Source organism: Sus scrofa, chromosome 3 (genome assembly GCF_054392235.1).
Source record: "Sus scrofa isolate SSC_HxYL_T2T_F1_AM1 chromosome 3, Sscrofa_HxYL_maternal_Yorkshire_Landrace_v2.0, whole genome shotgun sequence".
Taxonomy (NCBI): domain Eukaryota; kingdom Metazoa; phylum Chordata; class Mammalia; order Artiodactyla; family Suidae; genus Sus; species Sus scrofa.
In genome coordinates, this window is record NC_139385.1 from 23,376,673 (window position 1) to 23,400,044 (window position 23,372).

The 23,372-nt window shown below is 48.8% G+C and overlaps 2 protein-coding genes and 2 pseudogenes across 2 annotated transcripts in view; 2 read left to right on the forward strand and 2 right to left on the reverse strand.

Moving 5' to 3' along the window:
• LOC110258596 (leucine carboxyl methyltransferase 1-like) overlaps positions 1–6,210 on the reverse strand; it is a 42,095-nt gene extending 35,885 nt beyond the window's left edge. The window contains exon 1 of the mRNA XM_085017266.1: positions 5,873–6,210. Within this exon, the coding sequence (XP_084873392.1) occupies positions 5,873–6,003 (131 nt within the window). The 5' untranslated portion in view covers positions 6,004–6,210. The remainder of the gene's footprint in view (positions 1–5,872) is intronic.
• A 481-nt stretch (positions 6,211–6,691) lies between these two features.
• LOC146404472 (thyroid receptor-interacting protein 11 pseudogene) lies at positions 6,692–15,259 on the reverse strand (annotated as a pseudogene).
• Positions 15,260–20,093: 4,834 nt separating this feature from the next.
• Positions 20,094–21,227, forward strand: LOC100625660 (serine/threonine-protein phosphatase 6 catalytic subunit pseudogene; annotated as a pseudogene).
• An 898-nt stretch (positions 21,228–22,125) lies between these two features.
• LOC100625764 (leucine carboxyl methyltransferase 1-like) overlaps positions 22,126–23,372 on the forward strand; it is a 30,203-nt gene continuing 28,956 nt past the window's right edge. Inside the window, exon 1 of the mRNA XM_021082512.2 lies at positions 22,126–22,463. Coding sequence (XP_020938171.2) covers positions 22,333–22,463 — 131 coding nt within the window. The 5' untranslated portion in view covers positions 22,126–22,332. The remainder of the gene's footprint in view (positions 22,464–23,372) is intronic.

Here is a 23,372-nt window from a genome sequence, read left to right on the forward strand (position 1 = left end):
AAGGCCTGGAATTCTGATCATGGTACAGTGGTTAAGGAATCCAACTAGGAACCATGAGGATGCGGGTTCAATTCCTGGCCTTGCTCAGTGGGTTAAGGATCTAGCATTACTATGAGCTGTGGTGTAGGTTGCAGATGTAGCTTGGATCCTGCATTGCTGTGGCTCTGGCGTAGGGCGGTGGCTACAGTTCCAATTAGAACCCTAGCCTGGGAATCTCGGATATGCCATGGGATTGGCCCCAGAAAAGGCAAAAAGAAAAAGAGACAAAAAGACAAAAAAAAAAAAAAAGAACATAATAAAGGCCTGAGCAAACTTGAACTCAGCTGCGAACAGCTCAAGGCCACATCGCCAGGATGACTCCCGTTCCCCTTAGAGGGCTTGCTTGCTTGCCTGAGAAAACTCCAGGCTGCCAAAAGAACTTACTCTTTGCTCCAGGTAACACCCTGTCCCCCAGTTAGCAAAGCCAGATGCTTTCACGGGGACCAACCCCCTCTTCCCCACGTTCTGTGCTTTTTCTCTGACTCCAATGAATCCCTGCTTCCCCCTCCTTCCTCCCTCACTCTCCCTTTAAAACACTCTCTCTACAAACTGGAGTTGGGTTGAGTTCATACTGGATTCTTTTCTGCATTGCAATCGTTCTTACTGATTAAAATCTAACCTTACCACTTTAACACGCGTATCCAGCTTTGTTCACCTGTGACAATGCGTGTTTTATCTTTGACAACGTGTGAGACATGGATGAATCTCCAAGAACATGTTGAGTGAAAGAGACACAAAAAGAATGCATGCTGCATGATTCCATTTATCTTATACTCAAGAATGGGCAAATCTATTCAGGGTAGCCAGAATCAGAAAATATTTGCTAAGTAAGGGTAAGGAGACAAACTAGAGCTAAAAGGGAACTTCCTGGGTTTTAGAAATATTTTATATCCTGTTTTGGGCAGTGATACACAAACACATTCAACTGTCAACACTCATCAAACTGAACCTTCATGTTCTGTATAAATTATCTCCCCCTCTCTCCCTCACACCTGCCACCTCTCTCTCGCGCTCTGCTGTCTTAAGAATACCTGAGCGGAAAGTTCCCGTTTTGGCTCAGCGTGTTAAGAACTCGACATCGGGGAGTCCCTGTTGTGGCTCAGTGGTAACAAACCCGACTAGGACACATGAGGACAGGGGTTCAATCCCTGACCTCTCTCAGTAGGTGAAGGATGCGGCCTTGCCGTGAGCCGCAGTGTGGGTCACAGACACAACTCAGATCTGGCTTGGCTTTGGCTGTGGCACAGGCTGGCAGCTACAGCTCCCATTCCACCCCTAACCTGGGAACTTCCACATGCCACAGGTGTGACCCTCAGAAGACCTAAAACGAAAAAAAGGAAAAGGAAAGAGAGCTTGACCTTGTCTCTGTGAGGGTGCCTGTTTGATCCCTGACATTGCTCAGTGAGTTAAGGATCTGGCCTTGCCACAAGCCTTGGCCTAGGAGGCAGATGTGGCTAGGATCCAGTATCGCTACGGGGGTGGCAAAGGCCTCAGGTGCTGCAGCTGATTCCACCCCCAGCCTCGGAACTTCCACATGCCACAGGTATGACCTAAAAAAAACAAAAAACCTGAGGAAATTCTAGATGGAGGAAAAAAAAGATGAGGACTGTAGCTAATCCTCCCAGGTTTCTTTCCAGGTCTCAGTCCCTCTTCTTCCTAGGAGGACCCCCATTTTGTCTGAGGCATCCATCTGCACTAGGAGGAAGTCTACCTCCCCACACTGTGCTGCACCCAGGAGTGGGGCCGTGTGTCCGAACTCTGGCTAAAGAGCTCTTAGTTCACAGAAGTCTTCAGAGCAGAGCTCCCCAGAAAGCTCCTGCTCTCCTGATGAAAAGGGGCACACTCAGACACACACGCCTCTTGCTAATATCCCTTCCTTTGCTTTCCTCCTGGACCGCAGCTGCTCACACGGTGCTCCCGGAAGCACAGACTAAAACAATTCGGACATCCCTGCAACAAATCTGTTTTTAACCTGCAAAGCAAGCTTGCGGAGCCTTGAATCCATTCACAACAGAGCAACTTTCTAATCAGAAGTTTTCAGACAGTGGAATTCCCTGGTGCCACAGCAGGCTAAGGATTCAGCACAGTCACTTCTGTGGCTCCCGTTCCAGCCCTGCACCAGGCACTGGAGCATGCCACGAGTGTGCCCCCCACCAAAAGAAAACAAAAACAAAAACAAAAACAATGAGTGTGACCAGAGAAAAAATACTCCGTCTCACTCCTGATTTAGGAAAACAGATCCTCTTCCACCTCACACCAGTCAGAACAGCCATCGCCGACTGGGTCATTTTGCTGTACAGCAGAAATTGACCCAACATTGTAAATCAACTATAATAAGAAAACATTTTAAAAAAAGAATGGCCATCATGAGTAAGTCTTCAAATAACGAATGCTGGGGAATGTGTGGAGAAAAGAGAAGCCTCCTACCCTGTTGGTGGGAATGTAAACTGGGGCAAGCAGTACGGCGGGGCCTCAGAAAACTACATTCAGAACTACCATATGCTCCAGCAATTCTACTCACAAAACCTGCATTCAAAAAGATCCATGCACCCCTATGCTCACTGCAGCCCCATTCCCACCAGTCAACACAGGGAAACCACCCAGAGGTCCACTGACAGATGAATGCATCAAAAAGGCATGGCACATAAATACACAATAGAATACTACGTAGCCATAGGAAAGAACAAAATAATGCCATCTGCAGCAACATGGATGCAACCAGGAATTACCATACCAAGTGAAATCAGAAGGAGACAGACAAATACCACAAACATCACTTCTAGGTAGAATCTACAATACAGCACAAATGAACCCACCTATAAAACAGACACTTTGTGGTTGCCAAGGGAAGGCAGGAGGGAGCGGGATGGACTGGGAGTTTGGAGGTAGTACATGCACACTCCTACACTTAAAATAGACCAGCAATGTGGTCCTGCTGTGTAACACAGGGAACCCTGTCCAGGCTCTTGGCACAGACCATGATGGAAGATAGGACGAGAAAGGCAACATATGTAGGACTGGGTCACTGGACTGGATGGTAGAAATGGGCACATCGTAAATCAACTATACTTTAAGGAAAAAATTATCATCCACCTGCCAGTATCGTTACACACAAAAGCAGTACATCCCATCAGAAGAGTTCTAACTTCTGGATTGTAGGAGGGATGATGGAGATGAGGAGGAGGAGGAGGACAAAGGGGGTGGGGATGCTAACAATGACTCATTCTGAACACCTACTATGTGCCAAGCACTGTGGGAAGGGCTCCACACTTAATCTCACAGCTACCCTCTGAGACAGGTTAACGGTATTTATCTTGCACAGGAGGGCTCCGTACCAAAGGATGCAGCAAATCCAAGCAGAAATTACAGACCTAACTCAGGAGCTAACTGGCTTTTGAAACATGATTTGTAGGGACCTTAGACAGCTGTAACTCAGGGGGGGCAGGAACCACCTGACTCGCAGCTACATCAGTGACTTCAAACAAATAATATTCAGGCTGCAGGGAAATCAAAACTAGCCATAAGAGGAGTTCCCGCTGTGGCACAATGGGATCAGGGACATCCCCACAGTTCCAGGAGGCAGGTTTAATCCCCAACCCCACTCGCAGTGTTAACGGAACTGGCATTGCCAAAGCTGTGGTCACAACCATCTGATCTGATCCTAGGCTTAGGAACTCTTAGGTCGCCGCAGGGTGACCAAAAATAACCCATCGATTAATTATTTTAAAAAAACTAGCAATAAGCATTTATCGAAGGCTTCACTTAGGGCCAGATCCTCTGCTAACCTTTGCATGGATTATCTCATTGGATTCTCACATGCAAAGGGCACGTTACCATTATTACCCCCAGTTTATTTTGTTTTATTTTATCTCATGTTATTTTATTTTGTCCACACCTGTGGCAGGCAGAGAGTCCCAGGCTGGGAATCAAACCTGAGCCACAGCTGTGACAACTCCACATCCTTAACAGCTGGGCCACCACGGAACTCTTCTTAGAGCCATTTTACAGATGAGGAAACAGAGGCAGAAAGAGAATAAAGGGCCTACCATTCTGCAAGGAGTCACAAGATGACTCTGTGACAAGCCGTAACGGTTTAATATGTTCCCCTGAAGATGCAGAAGAACCACAGAACTTGAACGTCACTGGTCCTGGACACTGTCCACAGTCATTCACCTGACGACTCTCACCATCTCTTTGCCTGGTTTGTTCACATAAGAGAAAACCCGGTGCAAACAAAGCTTGGATGCAATGCATCCAGGGGGCAAACAGGTCCGGGTTTTATGGCCCCAGAACCTATGTCAGAAGATTCTGACTCGGCATCTTCAGGATCCAGAGTAGGCCCTGAGCACCTCTGCCTTTCTTTTCAAAGTCCCACAGGCTATGCCGATGGGCACTCAGGCCTGGGAACGAGATTCCCCGCAGTGCCAAACCCTACCTTCCCCACAATGTGAAGCGGTCTCAGGACACGCGGGCCTTGCAAACTGAGGCAGAGAAGAGCTCAAATTATGACAACTATCCAACAGAGGGTCAAGGAAAGGCAGGCCCGCATTACACTATTTCTCTGCACTGCTGAGTCTGAACTATTTTATACCAAACTTGCCCTGTTTTAAAGTAAGCAACGTAGCCAAAATTGTTACCAACAACTTCTTTTTTTCTCTTTTTTCGCCGAGCCGGCAGCATGTGGGAGTTCCCAGGCCAGGGACTGAACCCCTGTCACAGCAGTGACCCGAACCACAGCAGTGACAAGGCCATATTCTTAACCCACTGCACCCCCGGGGAACTCTACCAACAAATATTACATAAACCAATACTACCAACACAAACGGCAGTCCCTAGGTGGCCCCAGCTTCCAGGAAGGACATTCAGTTGCTCTAACAGTCCACACTCCCTCCTGGCTCTGCCACAACACCCTCCTACATCCCTGTTTCCTTTCGCCCTCCTTTCTTTGCTCTCTTCCTTCCTTCCTTTCTTGCTTTAGGTCTTCTCTTCTCAGGCGAACATCATCCACTCAATTACAAACTCCAAGAACACGTTGTTTTTCTCAGCACTCGGCACAAAACTGTAACTATGTTGCTACCCCGGTAACTGTTTGCCTCCTGGCCTTTCCAACTGGAGTGAGTTCAGACACCACCTCAAACTTGCTCATTACCAGTTCTCCATCACAAAACACCACCAACTCGCCAAAAGGAAGGGCCTGGAACAAATTAAACTCTGAATTGTTGTTGAACGACAGGACGAGTGGAGGACACTCAAGCGTCATGCTTTCTTTTTCACGCCTTCAGGTCCATGACACACACCTGTGCTCACCACGCACACCCACCCCCCCCCCCCCACACACACACACAGCCTCCACTACACTCCTAATTCTAGCCTCCCTTAGCAAAACCCAGAGCTCTGGAGAATACAGGCTCGGCATGCAAATATGTGGCCCTGGACAGGCCATTCCCCCCCTTAACCAGCCTGGGTTTCAGGAGCACGACGGGGATCATGACAAGTCCCAGGGGAATCTAACTTATACAAGAGCAAGAACCTGCATTTCTCTTCCGAACCCATCAAGGCCGCAGTTATGATTTCCTTCAAGTGTGTGTCCAGGCCCAGTCCGCGCCCACCTTCTTCAGTGCCTTATCCCAGTCAAGGCATCCCCAGGCTTATACTGTGCCAGGCACACAACAAACGTTACATATTATTAGTCAAGTAAATGAGTCCCCGCTCTGAGCAGGGGATCACAGATGGCCCACAAGGGAACGCGTACCTTTTGGGTAAAAGCCCACTCCCAAGACACAGGCCCGCCTCCCACCTAGGCCCCACCACCCAGGGGAAGCCAGCCCCTAACCTCCCGGCGCCGCGCAGGTACCGCTTGCACAGAGAGGCATCTTCACAAGGGCCACGCACGCCCTCGTCGTCCGCGTCCAGAAGGGAGGAAGAACAGGCGGTAAAAGACGGCCTCCTCAGGCTAGTGGCCATGGGCGTGGAGGGTGCGAAGGGCTGCGTCCACCGGGGGCATGGAAAAGGCTCGAGGGACGCCTGGTGAAGAAGCGAGCCGCAGAGAAGGCAGGCGAGAGGAGCGGGGCTGCACCTGGCTCCGCTGGCGCGGCTCAGTGACGCCGCCCTAGGCAGCTGCACCAGCAACCTCCCAGCGTCTTGGCTTCTCCACCGAGGGGCTCCTTGGACAATTTCCCCGCCCCCTCAGCCCACGGAGGGGTCTGTTGGAGAACTCCTTTGGCCCCGCCCCCACAACCCGGTAGGTCAGGCGGCGAGGGGGCGGGACCTGAAATGGATGCCAGGGAGCACCGCAAGCCCTTCTGGGAATGGAAGTCCTAGCGCTTTGGGAAGCCAGCGGGTTACTCAGGGCAGGTTATGAGCTTTTAGAAGTGCAATTAAGAGTTCCCGTCGTGGCGCAGTGGTTAACGAATCCGACTGGGAACCAAGAGGTCGCGGGTTCGATCCCTGCCCTTGCTCAGTTGGGTTGAGGATTCGGCGTTGCCATGATCTGTGGCGTAGGTTGCAGACGCGGCTGGGATCCCGCGTTGCTCTGGCGTAGGCCAGGGGCTGCAGCTCTGATTCGACCCCTAGCCTGGGAACCTCCATATGCTGCAGGAGCGGCCCAAAGAAATAGCAAAAAAAGACAAAAAAAAAAAAAAGTGCAATTAACTCAGGGCGTCGGGGCAAAGGGCAGAGAAGCCATCTGCAAAAACAAGTGCAGTGATAGAGTCAGTAGAAGTTGTCTCATTCAGCAGTTGAGTATATGTTTACTGAGTTCTGACTCTGTGGCAGGAACTGGGGGAAGAGCTTTGCACGCAAAGTCACCTCAGAAATTGTGAAGAGGAGTTCCCGTCATGGCTCATGGCTCAGTGGTTATCCTATCCAACTAGGAACCATGAGGTTGCGGGTTCGATTCCTGGCCTTGCTCAGTGGGCCGGGAATCTGGCATTGCTGTGAGCTGTGAGTGTTGCAGACTCAGCTCGGATCCCTGCGTTGCTGTGGCTCCGGCGTAGGCCGGGAGCTGCGGTCCAGATTGGACCCCTAGCCCGGGAGCCTCCCTGTGCCGGAGGAGTGGCCCAAGAAACAGCAAAAAGACAAAAAAAAAAAAAAAAAAAGAAATCTTGTGAAGAAAGGAACGTGTGGAAAAGGGATACCATGAAAACTATGCAGCAGTGAAAATGAGTGAACTAGAGCTACCACTTCAAAGCATCCGTAGTTGAATTGCAAATCATAATGCTCAGTGAAAAAAATAACATTTTTGTAAAGTTCAATCAAGGCGGAAGTAATGTTATTTAGAAAAACACATATAGATGGTCAAATAATATTACAGGCTAGTGTAAGACCAAGGGGAAAATCAGAAATTAGGCTATGTGTGCCCTTTAGGGAGTGTAGAAGGTCACACACTGGAGTGAAAAAGTCCATAGACATGTCCATAATTTCTCAAGGTGAAGTGAGTTCATGTGTGTCTCTTTCACAATTACGCATTTGCAAGATGTTCATCACATACACTATGCTAGACTTACTATAAAGAATCTTCTAAATAAAATTCTGTTTGTATTCTCTATTTCACTATCTCTCCGAAGCAGGAAATGGATGTTCTCAAACTTCAAGAACCAAGGGGTACACACACAGGGAACATAAACAAACAACACAAACCCAGTACCCATATGGTGGGGCAAGATCAGTTATCAAATGCTGGCTGAGTATTCAATGAAGGAACAAGAGCTCATTGATAGCCCTGCATGCTGTGTAGTGTCCTCCCCTGGGCTGCGAGTCCATGTGACTTGTAAGCTGCTGTCCATCCCATCTTTTGGTGTTGAGGGTCCTGTGTTCAGCCAACCCAACAACTCTAACTGGGAACCTCTCTCGGATAGACTGAAGGAGAGATGAGGAAAGCAATTGGCTTCACAAACAGGATGCTCTGACCTCAAGTGAGGATACCGGGTCAGCTGTAACTACCCACTCTTTTGCTAGTTAATGGGTTTGCAAGGCAGGCATTACTATCTGGGATGTGAGTGCCATTGGCTGGCCAGCTTGGGCTTTAGCTCATGATCTCTTGTCTCCAATGGCTGTTGCCATCTGTCCCACCCGAATGGCTCATTCTTGCCACTTAGGCAAAACCTATTGTGTCTTCTTTTGTTTTGTTTGGCCAGGCCTATAGCACATGGAAATTTCTGGGCCAGAGATGGAACCCCCACCACAGCAGTGACCACAGCCACCACAGTGACAATGACTGATTCTGAATCCCCTGAACCTCCTGGGAACTCCAGAAGCTTCTCTCAATTCACTTTGTCCCAAAGCAAGGTGACATCAGTGTGCCTTGTGTCTACCAGGAGGTCCCCCGAGGATCCTGCCTGAGACCAGTGACAACCCAACATCCTAAATCGTGGGTGCTTGAGTTCCATTTCCCAGGTGTGACGCTAGGACTTTGGTCACTGCATCTATCCTGATTTCCATCACTGGCTGCATGGGGTAAGCAGGTGGACTCTCTATAGGAAAGTACCCCCAACACAGTCCTGGAAGTCACCCTTCATGCTGTTCTGGCAAAGGCAGGATGTCACAAACCCAAGAAGACTGAAAAATGGCCCCCTGATTGCCTCCTGAGCCACTACGGTACAGCTAAGTTGGTGATGTTGCCTGTGTCCTGTGCAGCCTCCATCCCATGGCAGAGTCATAGTGACACTATAGACAAACTGCATCTGCAGCCTACTCTGCACCTTGAAGCAATGCCAGATGCATAACCCACTGAACATGTCCAGGGATTAAACCCACATCCTCAAGGAGACCATGTCAGGTTCATGGCCCACTTTGGCATAGTGGGAACTCCTATGCTATTACTTTAAATTAGCCCCCCTTGGGTCGGGCCCTTCTAACAACTGGCCCTGGAATCTGTCTAGACTGAAATCAACAGGGGCTCCCCTTAGTGCCTTTGGAGATGCCTTCCATGAAGAGGTATTAGCAGCTTCCTCTCCTGCTTCCTGGGTCTCTGGACCACCTGTGATGTCCATCAGATATCTGTGGGCTTCTGATGCAAGAAACTGCCCCTCTAGGCCCTGGCTCACATACAATCAGAGCAAGAATTGCTGGCCATGCCCTAGGTTTTGCTGGAAATAGAGTCACTCTCACAGATCCTGAGCTTCCAATACCCAGCTTCCCAGTACTCCTTGAGTCATGGAGGCCACACCCCACAAGCTCAGTGTGGTCATTCAGGCCTCCTTGCTAGAGGATAGAGCTGAATCCGGGCCCTCTGGAACATCCTACCTGTAGGTGGCCTGGCTTCCCATTTCTTCAGTCCATGGTCAGGTGCCACTGAGCCTGACGATATCAGCGCTCCCCCAGACCCTCTGGAATCCACGGAGTGAACATCACTTAGGGCTCAGACACTTCATGTGGTGGAAGACCCCCTCTCCCTCTCGGTCAAGTGCCAGCTTCACTGCCTGGGGCAGGACTTCACCTCCTGCCTAAAGGCTGTGTCATCACCAAGGTTCACATTGGTGTCAAGGTATCTCAGAGTCTTTGGGGTATAACCCCTGAAATCCAGATTCAGTGGGAAGTCTTGCCTTGACACTTGGTAAAATCCGAGGGCCTCAAATGGCCCAAACTCCCTCCCTCTGCTCCCACAGGTAAGGGCCCCTAGTCCAACCACCCTCCGTATCCCAGAGACCAGGCACAACTTATCCCCAAGTCCCCAAGTAGGACCTCCAGTTCCCTGCCAGACTGGGAAATTATTCAAATAAGCAAACCACACCCTCCTGCTGGGAACCAGAGTCACCTCCACTGTCTTATGACTCCAAAGTCTGCCCACTCCAGGACCTGCTTGTTCACTCCAGGCCCAAGGGAAAACTCCATGTGGCCCTGCATAGTGTCACCGTGTCCTCCCCTAGACTATGAAAATGCCATGGGGATCATCCATTTAGTGTTTGGCCCTCCCCATCAGTTTTGTGTGGAAATACTCCTGCCCCAAGAGGTGAAGAGGAGAGAAATTGCACATTCCTGATCCTCACTTTTTGGAAGGCATGGTCCTGATATGATCTGACTGGCAATTATTGGGGTAAGAGTCTGTTTGAATTTGCAAGAAGTCATATGTGGCTGGAGGGTGGCCTGTGTGGGGATGACAAGCAGGCAGAAAGGCTCCAAAGGCCCTGGTTACTGGATTCAAGCTGGGACTCAAGGCAGTGGGGACCCAACAGCCACTTCAAGCAGGGAAGTAACATCAGATCTCCATGTGAGCAGTTTCACTCTCTGAGCAGTGAGCAATGTGGACTCAGCGAAGCCCAGGGATGGAACGAGCCAGAGTAGGGAGGAGTCCACTCTTCTGGTCCATGGAAGAGGCAGGAAGGGAAGGAAATGAAGTGGACTTGATGGTTGATGGGATATAGAATGGGGGAGAGAGAGAGCCATCACGGCTCTGAGAGCTCTTGCTTGGGTGACAAGATGGACAGAGGTTTTGAGATGACAAAAGGATGAAGGAGGAGGAAGCAAGTTCCAAGGGAGGGTCCTGAGCTCCCTTAGGCCATGGGATTTTGAGAAACCTGAGGAGAACCTGGTAGAGGCATCCAGCAGACACTCTGATAAATCAGTGTGGAGTCAGGAGAAGGGTGAGGTGGGAGGTGGGCATTCAGGTCATTGGCATCCAGGTGAAAGTCAAGTCAGGGGAGTGGAGGAGCTTCCCCTGAGACCACAGGGTGCATGAGAAGACACATATCAGACCATGGTCCCTGAGAGAACACACCCATTATGAAGGGGTCCAAAGATGTCTCAGAGAAAGCTGAGAAAAAAGGGGTCAGATGTTAGGAAGGGGGCCTCTGGAGGGGCATCCCCAGAAAAAGGACAAGGGAGGGAATTCTAAATAATGATGATGTGCTGAACATTGACCAGAAACTGCAGAGATTTTAATGAAAAGACTAATCTTGAATGCATTAGAAAATGCCCAAGACATTAATGAGAGAAGATTTGGGGGAGCTCTCGTAAGATGTGGGTGACAAGTGCTGGTGACAAGGCATAAAGAATTTTTTCAGGGAGTTCCCTTTGTGGTGCAGTGGTTAACATATCCGACTAGGAACCATGAGATTGCAGGTTTGGTCCCTGGCCTTGCTCAGTGGGTTAAGGATCCAGTGTTGCCGTGAGCTGTGGTGTAGGTTGCAGGCATGGTTTAGATCCTGTGTTGCTGTGGCTCTGGTGTAGGCTGGCAGCTATGGCTCTGATTAGATCCCTCAGCATGGCCCAAGAAATGGCAAAAAGACAAAAAAAAAAAAAGAAAGAAAGAAAGAAAAGAATTTTTTTAGAAGCTTCACTCTGAGAGGCGGAGAGAAGGATGCTGCTGAATGAGGACAATGAGAAATGTTTGCTTGTAGAGATGTGGGCAGATTTCCACGTAGGAAAGAGGCTAAAGCAAAAGCAGGATGGAAAATAAATGGATTGAGGTCTTGGAAAAAGGCTGAATGGATAGTTTCCAGCACCCATCTTGTACTTTTGTGCTTTTCACCTTTTTTTCTTGTACAAGGAGTGTGCACGTGTGTATTTTATCATTTGAAACATTAACACAAGTTAGAGTTTTCATTCCCTATGGAATACATCAATACCTACCTGTTTTAAACAATGAAGGCATGGAGTTCCCTGGTGGCCCAGCATGTTAAGGAACTTGTGTTGTCATTGCTGTGGGTGGCATGGATGAGCTCTCTGGCCTGGGTGCAGTCCAAACACAAAATGATAGGATTAGAAATACTATTGGAAGTACCCTTTGCTCACAGCCTGGAATCCCACAATCACCCTCTCACAGAAGAAGGAACCACTGCATGGGGAGTTCCTGTTGTAGCTCAGTGGTAACAAACCCAACCAGTACCCAGGCCTCGCTCAGTGGTTTAAGAGATCCAGTGATGCTGTCTGCTGTGGTATAGGTCTCAGACCCGGCTCACATCCCTCGTTGCTGTGCTGTGGCATAGGCTGGCAGTTGTAGCTCCAATTAGACTCCTGGCCTGGGAACATCCATACACTTTGGGTGTGGCCCTAAATGCCAAAATAAATTAATAAAGAAATAAATACCCACTGTGTTAATTGGGGTGACGGTGTCGAAGTCCTTAAAACACACTTTTTGAAGGAATTTATATGTTTATTTAACAGAGAAAAACTGAAGGGGGGGGACAGTTCATGGCTTTTCTTAAAAGGCCATGTTGTGGTTTCTATGAAGGGCTGTCTTCCTCTCTGGCTAGAGAACCATTCGTTGCTTGGAAAGGTCTTTCAGCCCAGCACCAGCATTCTTGCCAGGTGGCAGCAGCAAAGGTGGGTATGTGGGCACCACATCGGTAATAGCATTTAAAAGAAGATGCCCAGACCCACCAGGCTCAGGTCCTGGAGGGTTAACCAGAGAGAGAGACAGAGAGCCCACTTTCACCTCTGGTTTTTTGGGTGTGGATCCAAGGGTAGTTTGAAGATGGAGTTGGATGTTCTGAGCTGGTTTTTTCCTTCCTGCTGCATTTGAATGTTTCACATCAGGAGCAGAGGGTTTGAGTAGTGGCAAAGTGTGATGAGATTCTGTGTCTAGATATTTAACAAAAAGTTCTGAGAACGACATCTTGGGCATTGCTGATTGCTGATTTGGTTCCAGAGGTGTCCCGGGGCCACTTTTGGATCCCAGCCACCTGGTCATCCATCTGGGACCACTGCCTTGCTCTTCATTCAGAAGCACCTGCATGGCTTCCCTTTTGATGCCCAGAGTGCTTCCGATTATCTGGAACACTTCAGGGCGCTGAGCTTTGGGTGTTTGAAAATAGCCCATGAAGAGATTTCTCATGAGGCTTTTATCGACTTTGCCTTCTGCGTCACTTCTTAAGTTCATCAGTTTCTCTTGGAGGTCATCCAGCACTTCCTGTTGGACAGCAGTTTGCTTCTTCAGATCTCTAATTTGGTCTTCCTTCCCATGCAAAGCCGCCTGTACTTTCTCCTGAAGTTTGTGAGCCGATAGGAGTTGGCCTTCGAGGTGGTCTGCCTTTGCCATCCATTCAGCCAGGACCGTCTTCATGTTCGCTAGTGCTTGTACAGCCTGCTTCTCTTGCTGTTGGGAGAGAGAAAGCTGCAGCCGAGTGTCCTCGCTCTGCTTGCAGATGGCATGCAGTTGCTCCTTCAGGGATTCTCTCTGCCAGCTCGCTTGCTGGCTGGCCTCTTCCAGGGCCCTGGAGGCCAGAAGGAGCTTTTCCTCCAAGGTGCTGACTCTCATACCCAGTTGAGCAGCTCTCTCCTCAGCCATCAATGTTTGGAGTTTATAGGACTTTTCCGAGTGGACAGCCTGGTGACTCAATCTCTCCAGGTCCTTCTTGAAACTGAGTTCTTTTTCATGGAAGTGTTGAACCTGGCTCTGGAGGGCAGCGTTTTCCAATTGTTTCCTTTTCAAGAGCAGCATGGCTTCGTCTCTCTCTCTCTGAGTCAAAACGGTCTTCTCCTGTGTGGCTGTCAGGGCATTTAAAATCTGGCTCAGTTGCTCTGTGTTGCCGTGCTCTTGCTCTTTCAGGAGATGCTCCAGAGCAAGAGCCTTCTCCTTGATGGTGATAATCTCTGAGTCCTTTTCTCTCAGCATCATGGAGAGCTGCACATTGGTCTCTTGCAGTGCTTGAGTTTCCATTTCCCTCTCCTTACACTTTTCTACTCTTTTTCCCTTTTCCTCTTGCAGTGTACACACATCGGCTTCCAAATGGACGACCCTTTCCCGGAGGTTGATCACGGCCTGCCTCAAAAGTTCATTTTCACGCACTTCACTCGTGCACCTGTCACTCAAAGAAAGGACATCATTGGTTTTCGCTTGGATGATGAGCTCTTTTTCCTTCAGTAACATTTGGAATTCATCCTGTTTATTCCAGAGCTGCTTCATTTCTGAATCTGTCTCTTCTCGTCGTTTCCTTTCGAGGTCGGCGCTGGCTGCGATGGAATCAGACAGTCTCTGCTTATCTTCCTGGAGGGTTCTAATCATGGCATCTTTCTCCTCCAATACTTTTCTTAAGTCTCCTCCATCTTGTTCGAGCAATTGAGAAGACTCAGTCAACACACCGGATTTCCTGTCCTTGAGAGAGTCAGCTGACTCGGAAGGGAGAGATTGGGTGGAGGGCTGTGGTACAGTAAAGTCAAACTCCCCTTCAGAAAGATCTCTGGAATGGCAGAGCTGCTCTAGGCTGAGCTGAAGTTGTGCTACTTGCTTCCCCATGGTTTTCAGTCTGATTTCATTGCCTTCCCAGTCTTGGATCGGGTCCGTGTACTTGGCTTGTTGCTTAGCATTCTTATCCTTGTGAATTAAATCCTGCACGTGAAGTTGTTGCAGCTCTCTCTGGAGTTGGGTTGCCTCCTGCTGCATATTCTGCGCCGAGGTCATCACGTGCTCTTTCCACTCTTGCATCCTCTTCACTTGTTGTTGGAACTGATCCCGTTGCCATAGCAGCTCCTCCACCTGACTCCTACCAACTCCGGTCACCTCATCCCCGTCCTTGGAGGTTTGCAGGATTGTCAGCAACGTCTGACATTTCTGATTTAAAGCATCGATTTCAATGTCTTTTTCTCGAATGAGGTGGGATAAATGCTGAAGCCTATCTTGAAACATGTCCTGACCACTGCTCTCAAGTTGAGTGCAGAGTTTTGTATTTGCCTCTTGAAGTCTGACCAGGTCTACTTCTTTGGCAACAAGTACATCCATCATGTGGAAGTTTTCTCTCTTCAGATTGCTGTTTTCTCGAGTTTTCTCCTCTAAAACAGATAAGATTTGGTCTCTTTCCCAAGTACATGCTTGTACTTGGAGATGAACCTGTGTGTTCTCTTGGTTGGAGGCTTCAGAGGATAAGTTCCTCTGAAGACACTGTATCTCCAAATTGATACCTTGGGCTGGTTTTTCAGGGTTCAAGTTCTCTTCCGTAGCACTATTGTTCTTATTGAAACTGCCTAGTGTTATGATCTCATTGTCAGCAGCAGACTGTGCTGGCTGATCTTTGGCTACGTCTTTCCATGATGTTGTCTGTGGAAGAACCTTGTTCTCGACACTTACAATAGCACTCTCTTTCCCCTCATCCCCTGATTTCAAGGAAGAAGACGTACCTTCCTTCTTCATGGATTGATGTACGTCTTGAGGTCCCCGCTCACTTGCCTTACCCAACACCACTTTTGTCGCATTTGAGATGTAGCCTGTGAGGGAGGCCATACTACCACCCACCTGCCCCAGGGAATTCCCTAGGCCGGAGCCAAGGGTCCCAAACCAGGTGGCCATTATAGCGGGTCATGGAACAGACCTGGTCCACTCGTACAAAGCGTCCCGTGCCGTCAGACAGTCCCGCAAAATGTCCCCACACTGTTGCCAGTGCAAGGCTAAGAATCTAATCACAATGAGTGGTTTCTAGGCAACAAGGTTCTGGCCTGAGACCTCACCAAGGGCCTGACTCCAGGGACCTGTCCCCCCAACCCTGCCCCCAGGCTCACCCCCATGACTTTCTAGCCCAGGGCCTGGGCCTTTTACCCACCAGTGTGATTTTCCAGGTGCCACTGTGATGCTTGGATTCCCTGGACCTGCGTCCAGCATCCCAGCCCTGATGAAGGCACCATCTCTGAGTGTGTTTACAGAAAATACTCCTTGCCTTTGTTTTTTAAGTTTTACTTAATTAGATAAAACAGGAGTCCAGTTGATTTAGAATGTTGAGTTAGTTTCAGGTGTACAGAAATGTGATTTGTATTCTATACATAGATATATATCCCCACACACTCAGGTAGAAATCCTGTTTCAGGGTATTTTCTCTTACAGGTTATTTCAAACTACTGAGTATAATTCCCTGTTCTACACAGTAGGAACTTGTTGTTTCTCTATTTCATACAGTATACTCTGTAGCTATTAATTCCCAGACATGTTGCCTTTCCCTTTTTTACTAAGTGGAATCATATGGCCCTCCCTGCCCTGCAGCTTGTGAGTCTCACATCACAGCATTTTTTAAGTCAATGTAAAAGGCACACAGTGACCTGCATCCCTGTAAAGAGTAAAGTCAGTGCATTTTGCAGAAGTCCACACCTGCGCATCAGTGTGGACCCTTATAAAGACACTGACTCTTTCCATCACCCAAAAGCACCTCTCCACTTCCAAGTCTGCACTCCTCCCCCATCTGACCCTACTTGGGGGTCTAGTCCCACGGAGGAGTTTTGGCGGTTCTTGGACGTCATGTATGGGTTTCCTACCGTCTACATACTTGTGTCTGCTTTTTTCACTTTGCGTTTGAGATGTCACCTGGGAAGTGAGTTAAATATCACTGGAACAGGTGATTGCTGCGTGAAAGGACATGGAGGTCATCTAGTGAGTGGCCCATTGGGCTTTGATCCTCTAAGCTCCGGGAGTCAAGCAAACCTACTGGGGGGATTGAGGGGCTCCAAGGTGAGGGCCGGGCTTGCAGTAGCCTGGCTAGTGGCCTCACAGTGCCAGTTTCTCCTGGTCAGATGGTCAGTGCAAGAGGTGAGCTGCAAGTGAACTGACAAGGTTTGGGCCATGTGCTGGGGAGCCCCCACTGCCACCTTGGCCAGTGATTGATGTAGGAGCTCCAGGCACTAACCCCACCTCCCCCATGCCCCTATTCTGCACAGCAGAGGCCTGGTGGGCCTCAGCCAAGAAGAAGCATTTCCACCACATGAAGCTGCTGGCCAACCAGAATGTGGGCAGGGGAGTTCACTGAGCCAGAGGGCCCCATGCTGGGATAAAGAATAAGGCTGGGCACCTGGCTCTGGGCCCTTGCTTGGTCCCTGAGACCCTCTGGATAAGGAGGGGCTGCACCTCCCCGCTCCCAACATTTGGAGGCCCCAGTGACCCACAGAGCATTGCCTTCCTAGGACTGGACCTGCTCTCTGTACTCTCCAACCCCATCTGGAAGGGGTCTCTGATGGACAAAGACCTTCTTATCCAGTGAGCTGATGAGGGACAGAATAGCTACTGCAGGGAGAGTTATGCCTACATGCCTCTACACTATACCATTTCTCCTGGTCTAAGTCTGCAAGAAATCTGGAGAAGTGCATGTAGCCATTATGGTCAAGTGTCTAAGCTGATAGAAGGACTAAGAAAAGTCTGTAGAAAGAAAGAGAGAAAGAAAGGAAGAAAGGAAGAAGGAAGGAAGGGAAAATGCAGTCAGTATGATACCTGTAGGGAAAAGTTTTGGCCATAAACTTCCAGCCTAGGAAGCAAACACTGGAACCTTGGTGTTTTGCTTCTGCCACTAATTACCCCCAGGTTTTCTTTCCTATGAGGGTCATTACACCTTCCCTTGAACCCTAATGGTGCAGTGGAGGAAAGCCATGAGAGAATGACTCCAAACCATTACCCAGCCCTGCAAATCACCAAAAACCATTACCTAGCCCTGCAAATCACCAAATCTTACCAAAGACTGTTATGAGGACAATAAAACCTTGCATTATAGTCCACATGACAAACACACATGTTCCTTGTGTCAGCAGTTCCTTCACTGGTAGAACTTTTTGTCCTGCTATATTGCCACAGACACAGAGAGAAATGTGCCCAAAGATTTTGACTTGAACCCTGGCTGTAGCAGCAAAAGGAAACAACCCCCATGTCTCCACTAGGGCCCTGGTGAGTTCAAGGACAGGGCTGAGGGGTGGTGTGTTGGGGGGTGGGTGGCCTCAAACAGGGGTTGGAGACAGACTGACATGCACCATGTTTCAATATATATATATTTAAAGTTTCTGAGCCAGGTAATTTCAAAAACTTAAACCACTTGGGAGAGAAGAGGAGAAATTTAAGCTCCAGAAGGTGGTATCCATGCCAGCCCCAAGGTTTAGAATTTGAGAGTTGCATCCTGTCTTCAGTAGAAACACCTTGATAAGCTGACTGATGCTGTGGATGTGAGCAAAATATCCTAGAAACAGAGAAGCAAAGGATCACTCGGTGACACCGGAAGTAATCCCTGCAGAGCCCACTGTGCTAGGAGAGCAAGACAACACTTTGCCCTTCTTCGGGGTCAGCATTTATCTGGAGGCTTTCCAGGAAAATTAATGACTTTGATATTCCCTCCCTTTCTATTATTGAAAAAAAAAAAAAAAAGGAGTTCCCGTTTTGGTGCAGTGGTTAACGAATCTGACTAGGAACCACGAGGTTGCAGGTTTGGTCCCTGCCCTTGCTCAGTGGGTGAAGGATTCGGTATTGCTGTGAGCTGTGGTGTAGGTTGCAGACACTGCTCGGATCCTGCATTGCTGTGGCTCTGGCATGGGCCAGCGTCTATAGTTCTGATTCGACCCCTAGCCTGGGAACCGCCATATGCCGCAGGAGCGGCCCAAGTAATAGCAAAAAGACAAAAACAAAAACAACAAAAACAAAAAAACAGCTGCCCTAACCAAAATAAGTACAAGTTCCTTAAGACTGGAACTAATGAGCTTAAGAAAAATACAGTGTCCTATACTGCTACTTAGGAAAACACAATGTTTTCTGTGAAAATATCTGATCTAGATGTGCCTCTTGGAGATGTACTTTTTTGAGGCTTTAGTGATATCTACTCAGTATTTTAGGCAAACTCAAAATTGCACTTCCAGTCATGACTCAGTGGTAATGAACCCGACTAGTATCCATGAGGACTAGGGCTCAATCCCTGGCCTCACTCAGTAGGTTGAGAGCTGGCATGGCCTTGAGCTGTGGTGTAGATCACAGATATGTCTCAGGTCCCATGTTGGTGTGGCTATGGTGTAGGCTGGCAGCTGTAGCTCTGATTCCTCCCCTAGCCTGGGAACTTCAGAATGCTCAGGTGTGACCCTCAAAAGCAATAAATAAATACATAAATATGTAAATAAGTAAAAAAATAAATGGAACTCAACATCATGAGAGCACATGAAAAAATACTATTTGGTGATCTAGGAAATCAGGCAGACAGATGTCAGAGCAAAGAAAGCCACACTTCTTACCGTGTTCCCCTCACTCCCACCCTGTCTGGCTTAGATCCTCTGTGTGGATAACATGGCATCACAGGGGGAGGGGAAACACAAGCCAGTGGTGGCCTAATGACTGAACTTGTTAAGCTCTGGAGTCAGGGGAGCTGGGACAGAGGAGCTGGGAAACACTGAAGAGGGACAGAAAGACAGAGTCTGTCTGTTTTGAAGGCCTGCTGCTCAACGGTGACTATTTGCAGAATGACACTTGAGGGTAGCATTTGGACACTTTTACTGCAAGTGAGCAGGGGGATTTTACGTCTGGTGAATCTACTAAAAAGTAAGTTGGGCTTGGGGTGGCTCACATGGCTCAGCAAAAATGAATCCCATTAGTATCCATGAGGACATGGGTTTGATCCCTGGCCTTGCTCAGTGGGTTCAGGATCTGGCATTGCATAAGCTGTGGCATAGGCCAAGGTCAAAGATGAGGCTGGGATCTGGCATTGCTGTGGCTGTGGTGTAGGCCCAGGAGGTGTATCTCCAATTCAATCCAAAGCCTGGGAACTTCCATATGCAGAGGGTGAGGCCCTTAAAAGGTGAACAAAAAAAAAGGAAAAACCAAAAAATCCCCCCCCCCCGAAAGTCGGTATTGTATTCTGCATGTCTTTTCCGTGTTATTTTTCTATCAAATCATTTTTTTTCCCTTTTTTCTTCACATGACCACACGTGTGGCATCTGGAAGTGCCTGTGCAAGTGGTCTAACTGGAGCTGCAGCTGAAGCATATGCCACAGCCACACCAGAACCAAACAACATCTGTGACTTTTGCCATGGCGTATGACATTGTTGGAGGATCTGTCCCCACTGAGTGAGGCCAGTGATCAAACCCGCAGCCTCCAAGTCCTTCATCTGTTGAGCCACATCAGGAATTCTGCAAAGCATCTTTTATTATATTTTACAGAATGTCATCCACAAAGGATTCAGTTTGGGGAAAATAATATGTTCTCCCAGCAGAGGTTTAGGAAGTCCTCTTCGGCTGGGGTGCAGGTCCCCTGCCTTCTTCCTGCTGAATGAGCCAGCTCCTACTGCATCCATCACTGCACTTGTTTTTGCAGATGGCTTCTCTGCCCTTTGCCCCAACGCTGAGGATTATGCCAGCTCTTCCATCATGAGTTAATTGCACTTCCAAAAGCTCATAACCTTCGGCCTCCGCCGCTGCCGCAGCTAGTAAAGCCGCCGATACCGCCGCCGCTGTCGGGGCTTGTTATTTCTAAAATGGCGCCCCTGGACTTGGACAAGTATGTGGAGATAGTGCGTCTATGCAAGTACCTGCCCGAGAACGACCTGAAGCGGTTGTGTGACTATGTTTGTGACCTCCTCTTGGAAGAGTCAAATGTCCAGCCAGTGTCGACACCTGTAACAGTGTGTGGAGACATACACGGACAGTTTTATGATCTTTGTGAACTATTCAGAACTGGAGGTCAGGTTCCTGACACAAACTACATATTTATGGGTGATTTTGTAGACAGAGGTTATTATAGTTTGGAGACCTTCACTTACCTTCTTGCACTAAAGGCTAAATGGCCTGATCGTATTACACTTTTGTGAGGAAATCATGAGAGTAGACAGATAACACAGGTGTATGGATTTTATGATGAGTGCCAAACCAAATATGGAAATGCTAATGCCTGGAGATACTGTACCAAAGTTTTTGACATGCTCACAGTAGCAGCTTTAATAGATGAGCAGATTTTGTGTGTTCATGGTGGTTTATCTCCTGATATCAAAACACTGGATCAGATCCGTACTATTGAACGGAATCAAGAAATTCCTCATAAAGGAGCATTTTGTGATCTGGTTTGGTCAGATCCTGAAGATGTGGATACTTGGGCAATCAGTCCCCGAGGAGCAGGTTGACTTTTTGGCGCAAAGGTCACAAATGAGTTTGTTCATATCAACAACTTAAAACTCATCTGCAGAGCACACCAGCTAGTGCATGAAGGCCATAAATTTATGTTTGATGAGAAGCTGGTAACAGTATGGTCTGCTCCTAATTACTGCTATCGTTGTGGAAATATTGCTTCGATCATGGTCTTCAAAGATGTAAATACAAGAGAACCAAAGTTATTCCGGGCAGTTCCAGATTCAGAACGTGTTATTCCTCCCAGAACGACAATGCCGTATTTCCTTTGAGGCCTTCGCCCATCCTGCTGACCCATTTTTCTGTCCTCTTCTTACCCCAACTTTCGTGTATTACCCTCTACAGTATACTTTTTATTGAGCACTTTGCTGCTGAAATGCTGCCTCTTGCCTTTTTTTTTTTTAATTTTAAATTATCTAAATTTATTGTTTGTTATGATGTCTATAGCAATGCTTTTTCTATCAGTTTCCTCCCCCATCCCATCCCTGCCTTGGACTCATTTGAGAAGACTTGAGAAATGTCTTAATACTCACACTGCTGCATGTAGCTCTTGCTTATTTACTGGTCGGGGGAAACAGGATGTGTTTCCTTTTTCAAAAAAACCAATTGACAGAACAGATGACTACACTGAAATACTCCTCGTTTGTATTATTCAGTCTTTTGTTTTAGTTCTGTAAGTTTTAAGAAATTTCAGCAGCAAAGTTGTTATTCAGTGGGCACGATGGACTGTAGATGCCTCGAGTTATGTATACCTGTCCCAGTTGTAAACTTCATTGTCCTTTGTTGGATGATATTTTATTTTTTTATTGTATTTTTTTTTTTTTTTGTCGTTTGTCTTTTGTTGTTGTTGTTTTTGCTATTTCTTGGGCCGCTCCCGCGCTATATGGAGGTTCCCAGGCTAGGGGTCCAATCAGAGCTGTAGCCACCGCCTACGCCACCGCACTCCAGAGCCACCGCAACCCGGGATCAGAGCCATGTCTGCAACTTACACCACAGCTCACGGCAACGCCGAATCCTTAACCCAACTGAGCAAGGGCAGGGATCGAACCCGCGACCTCTTGGTTCCCAGTCGGATTCGTTAACCACTGCGCCACGACGGGAACTCTTAATTGCACTTCTAAAAGCTCATAACCTGCCCTGAGTAACCCGCTGGCTTCCCAAAGCGCTAGGACTTCCATTCCCAGAAGGGCTTGCGGTGCTCCCTGGCATCCATTTCAGGTCCCGCCCCCTCGCCGCCTGACCTACCGGGTTGTGGGGGCGGGGCCAAAGGAGTTCTCCAACAGACCCCTCCGTGGGCTGAGGGGGCGGGGAAATTGTCCAAGGAGCCCCTCGGTGGAGAAGCCAAGACGCTGGGAGGTTGCTGGTGCAGCTGCCTAGGGCGGCGTCACTGAGCCGCGCCAGCGGAGCCAGGTGCAGCCCCGCTCCTCTCGCCTGCCTTCTCTGCGGCTCGCTTCTTCACCAGGCGTCCCTCGAGCCTTTTCCATGCCCCCGGTGGACGCAGCCCTTCGCACCCTCCACGCCCATGGCCACTAGCCTGAGGAGGCCGTCTTTTACCGCCTGTTCTTCCTCCCTTCTGGACGCGGACGACGAGGGCGTGCGTGGCCCTTGTGAAGATGCCTCTCTGTGCAAGCGGTACCTGCGCGGCGCCGGGAGGTTAGGGGCTGGCTTCCCCTGGGTGGTGGGGCCTAGGTGGGAGGCGGGCCTGTGTCTTGGGAGTGGGCTTTTACCCAAAAGGTACGCGTTCCCTTGTGGGCCATCTGTGATCCCCTGCTCAGAGCGGGGACTCATTTACTTGACTAATAATATGTAACGTTTGTTGTGTGCCTGGCACAGTATAAGCCTGGGGATGCCTTGACTGGGATAAGGCACTGAAGAAGGTGGGCGCGGACTGGGCCTGGACACACACTTGAAGGAAATCATAACTGCGGCCTTGATGGGTTCGGAAGAGAAATGCAGGTTCTTGCTCTTGTATAAGTTAGATTCCCCTGGGACTTGTCATGATCCCCGTCGTGCTCCTGAAACCCAGGCTGGTTAAGGGGGGGAATGGCCTGTCCAGGGCCACATATTTGCATGCCGAGCCTGTATTCTCCAGAGCTCTGGGTTTTGCTAAGGGAGGCTAGAATTAGGAGTGTAGTGGAGGCTGTGTGTGTGTGTGTGGGGGGGGGGTGGGTGTGCGTGGTGAGCACAGGTGTGTGTCATGGACCTGAAGGCGTGAAAAAGAAAGCATGACGCTTGAGTGTCCTCCACTCGTCCTGTCGTTCAACAACAATTCAGAGTTTAATTTGTTCCAGGCCCTTCCTTTTGGCGAGTTGGTGGTGTTTTGTGATGGAGAACTGGTAATGAGCAAGTTTGAGGTGGTGTCTGAACTCACTCCAGTTGGAAAGGCCAGGAGGCAAACAGTTACCGGGGTAGCAACATAGTTACAGTTTTGTGCCGAGTGCTGAGAAAAACAACGTGTTCTTGGAGTTTGTAATTGAGTGGATGATGTTCGCCTGAGAAGAGAAGACCTAAAGCAAGAAAGGAAGGAAGGAAGAGAGCAAAGAAAGGAGGGCGAAAGGAAAC